At 46.6% G+C, this 4,229-nt stretch overlaps 1 protein-coding gene across 1 annotated transcript; it reads left to right on the top strand.

Moving 5' to 3' along the window:
- Window positions 1–237: 237 nt before the first annotated feature.
- On the top strand, window positions 238–4,004 carry LOC147617762 (uncharacterized). Its single transcript, XM_086776012.1, has 2 exons — window positions 238–1,498; window positions 1,822–4,004. Exons 1-2 carry the CDS (start codon window positions 1,415–1,417, stop codon window positions 3,493–3,495), a joined length of 1,758 nt encoding a protein of 585 aa, XP_086632138.1. The 5' UTR covers window positions 238–1,414; the 3' UTR covers window positions 3,496–4,004.
- The last annotated feature ends 225 nt before the right edge of the window (window positions 4,005–4,229 follow it).

Raw genomic sequence — 4,229 nt, 5'->3', positions numbered from 1 at the left:
AAGGTACATAAGACTATGCCTTGGTTTCTGCATTGCCAAGTAAATTGTTGAAAATAGGTTTTGTGCATGAACATGGAGGAACATCAAGAATGTTTACACGTGGAGTTCACATGGGCTTGTAGGAGACTTGGGAACTTTAGGTCTTCTTGCAGAAGGGGGAACTTGCAAAGGGGAAATCCACGTGAAGGCAAGTGGAAAGCTAGGTGAAATGGGATCTTTGAATGGGGTCAAAAGAGGTGTGTGTGTGTGTGTTTTGGACAAAGACATTCTACCCTATAGCTTATTAGGTGATATGTTGGTTGAAAGGTTATGGCAACCTAAGGGGGTTCAAACAAGCAAGGGGGGCATACCAGTGGCCCTTTGGTTGCCGCTTGAAGGGGGGGCCTGATGCCGCTCTCTCACTTGTTTGATTTGATTGGTAAAAGAAGAGCCCCCCTCCCCACCCTTCACACAAAGCTCAAATAAATTGGGGACATTGGGCATGGGCACTGGCATTCCCCCACAGCCGTCGGTTGAGCCTCTTGAAAGCTTCCCTTTTCCTCTTCAATGCACACCTCATGTGCCTTCAAAACAGTCTGAACCTTCTTGAAGTGTAGTAAGTGAGCATTCGGTTGAAGTGTAGGAGCTCTTTATCGTCTGCATTTGGCAGTTGAGCGTTGCTCCTCTCTCGGACTTGCTGACATGTTTCTTCTTCTTGAGGGCTCTTACTGCACTTTGCCAGAGTCTATTTGTGGGTAATCATTTGGGTGAGCTAGGTATTTAAGCAAATAAGCATTTGGGTTTTGTGATGGGTTATTGAAACCGCTGGGCAATTGGCGCCTTTTTTGAGTGCGCTTTGAGCTGTTTATGAGCAGTTGGCCTCTACTGTGGGTGATTTGAGAGCCAATTGAGCAATAGTGGCTTCAGTCGATCAATTTGGTTATTAGAGTGATTGGAATTTAGTGGGTAAATAGGCTGTTAAGTGGCTAAATCCACTCTTATTGCTAATGGGTCATTGAGTGCTGTTGTGGGTGATTTGGTATTACAACAATTGTGCATTTTGGGCCGGGTATTGGTGTAATTAATCACATTTTTTAGCAATTAGCCCTCGTTTGGCGTCACTTAGACCTCTCATCGCTAATGGGTCATTGAGTGCTGTTGTGGGTGATTTGGTATTACAACAATTGTGCATTTTGGGCTGGGCATTGGTGTAACTAATCACAATTTTGAGCAATCCGCCGTCGTTTGGCGTGACTTGGGCCTATAAGCAAAGCGGATTGCTCTCTGAGTGATGTGGTACATGGCTCTACATTGATAAGCTGCAATGGGTTCTCATTAGAGTCACCAGTTGTGAAGCCAGTTGTGGGAATCGATGCAAGGCATGATCTAGAAATAGTTAGAACCTTTTGGTGATAACTGTTAGAAGGGGTTTTGGATGATCATGGAGGGATCAGTGGCTTCAATTTTCTTGGATGGGAGTCTTCCTTCACTACCCATACCCTGGACAACACCTGAAGAGGTAAAAAATAGACCGTTTAACACAGGACTACCTTGCATGCACAATTTTAATGTGTGCACGTGCTCACGCAGCCCGCTATGTGCATGTGAACTGCGTGCATTTGTGTACTTACATCATGTGTGTGTATGTGTTTGGGGGTGGGGGGGGGGTGTTGGAGGGGGGCTAAGAGGCTTTTAATTAATGGGATGTGTTAATGAGCATTGTGGTAGTCAAAATACTACAGTGTTATCATGAATTACAAGTTTATCCTAAGCATTTATAACTATGTATAATTGCCAATTGGAATGACAGCTCATGTTGTGTGGCTTCGCTTATGGCTTCAGAGCATAGAGGAGCTTCAACATCAGCTGATCTGCACATCCATGGAGCTAGAGACTAACCGACAAGCGGCCAAAGTGCAGGGGAGGCTCAATGAAGCCAAGCTACGTCATTTGCAGGAGCTCGTGGAGGCCACTAAAAAGGAGAGAGATGAAGCTTTCCAAGAGTGCAAGAAGCTTCAAGAGTGCCTCTTGCACTGGTCAAACCCTTATCAAGCTGTTATTGCTACTGAATCCCCATGTATCACATCCTCTTCTGGCCAATTTACCTCCAGAAATGCATCATCATACGATGACCTTGAACCATCATGTTTCCTGCATAATTTTAAGCCAAAGCGTATGCAAACCTGCTCCCAAGCCAATGATTTGCAGGCCATTCTCGGCTTGGAGTCGAGTAAGGCGCCGGTTTCGGCCTTGCACGAGCTGGAGCAGTTTGGCATGAGTGAAGATAAGGCCTTCGAAGAAGAGCAAAGCTTTGGAGACTCACAAGAGCAATTCGGCATGGGCATTTTAAACAAGGACATGACATTTGATGAAGATGAGAGCTTGGACTTGACTGATTTCCAAGTGGAGCAACCTCTCCATTTAAACTGGGAGGCAGATTTGTCCATGAAATCAAGCTGGGAAGAAAACTTGTCAAGCCAGGCATCCTCCATTTCAAGTGCATCTTCGCAGCTCCAGAGCAGAACATACGACAAGAAAGCTGTGGCTTTGTCAGCCCAAACACCAGCTATGTCCTTGCCTTCATCAGCTACGTCATCATCTAAACCTTCAGCAATGGCTGAGAAAGCTTTGTCTTCTCCAGCACTGTCTGTGTCTGCAAGCCAGTCTCCAGCAACTGTGAATAATGATAAGCCTTCATTATTGGCCATGCCCTCTCTTCAGATCCCGGCCATGTCGGCATCTCAATCTGCAGCCATGGCTAAGAAATCTATGTCTTCATCCACCATGTCGTCACCTTGTATATCAGGCATGTCAGCATCTCATTCTTTAGCCATGGCTATGCCTTCATGGGCCATGTCTTTGGCTCACATTCCAGCCATGTCGGCATCTCAATATTCATGCATGGCGAAGGAAGCTATGCTTTCATCGGCTATGTCATCGCCTCGTATACCGGCCATGTCAGCATCTCCATCTTCAGCCATGGCTAAGAAAGCTATGCCTTCATTGGCAATATCCTCACCTCATTTACCAGCCACGCCATCATCCCAAGCATCAACCATGGCTAAGAAAGCTTACCAGCCATCGACATCAGTGTTGCCGCAGAAAAGAGTGCATCTTCCAGAGCCCCCTGAAGCCAACATAGATGTGATGCTCAGCTCATTACCTGAAAAAGGAAAGCTTCTAGAAGCTGTGATGCGAGCTGGGCCTTTACTGCAGCAGCTTCTTGAAGCAGGGCCTTTACCTCAATGGCAAAATCCACCACCAGAGCTCAACACCATGGACATACCCAAGGTGCCCACGTCACCCAATAGCGTGCTTTTGCCGTTGCCTCATGTGCAGTATCTACCATCATACATGCCTCCACAGAACATGCCGAGTTCTCCATTTAATTACACAATGAAGGGCTTTTCACCATGCGTTCTTCCAACTTTAGCCATAGCTAAATCTAGAAGGCATATGGATCATACCCCATCAAGTAGAAAGCTCCCAAAGCTTGCTTCAAGGGGGGTTAGATGATGCAATGGAATGTAAATTAGTTCACCTTTTTCCTCCCTTCTGACACACAGACAGGCAGTGGCCTGGTAGTCTCCTAGTGGTGGTGTTCTCTGTTGTAGTAACCTAGAGTCGCCCTATGTGAGATGCACAGCCTTTCTCTCTCTCTCCCTCTAACTTGACAAAAGCAATGTAAAGCTCATTGAATACTTTTGCTCTTATGTTAGCTACTGTAGAGTGTTAAGAATAGGGCTGACAGACTTCAAGGGGGAATAATTGAATTGAATATAAGTCGCCATATTCCAATTTCTTTGAAGGAGGATTGGATCTGTCAAATTTGCTGGACAAATCTCATGGAGCGTTCTCATCTCATGTAACAGATTCATGCTTCCAAGATGTATGCCCCTCAATGGGCGCAGAATAGCCCCATGTCAGGTCATGCAGGAAAACGTCCCGTGCTCATAAGTGCTTCGGTTAGCCATATCCATACATCTTTCTCTTGCCTCCACAGGTCTTTCCCCTTCACAGGTGTTGCGCGCTGTCTGAAGGGGGGCCTAGGCTATATTCTAATGGGAAGGTAGGGTAGGGTGGGGTGGGGGCGAGGTTCGGACCTCTGCTGCGCATCAGTTACTACAGAAAGGCCCGGTTCACACGAGGCGGACGGACAGGTGAGCAAAGGGCGAGGTGAGTTCACGTCAATGGAGAAAGCGTGCATGAGCAGAAATAAGTGACCCTTGAGCAGAGGCAAGAGACACTTG

The sequence above is a fragment of the Cibotium barometz genome, chromosome 36 (genome assembly GCF_041138505.1).
Source record: "Cibotium barometz isolate CiBa-2024 chromosome 36, ASM4113850v1, whole genome shotgun sequence".
Classification (NCBI taxonomy): Eukaryota; Viridiplantae; Streptophyta; class Polypodiopsida; order Cyatheales; family Cibotiaceae; genus Cibotium; species Cibotium barometz.
The sequence above is the reverse complement of the archived record's forward strand: the minus strand, read 5'-3'. Positions and strand labels throughout refer to the sequence as shown.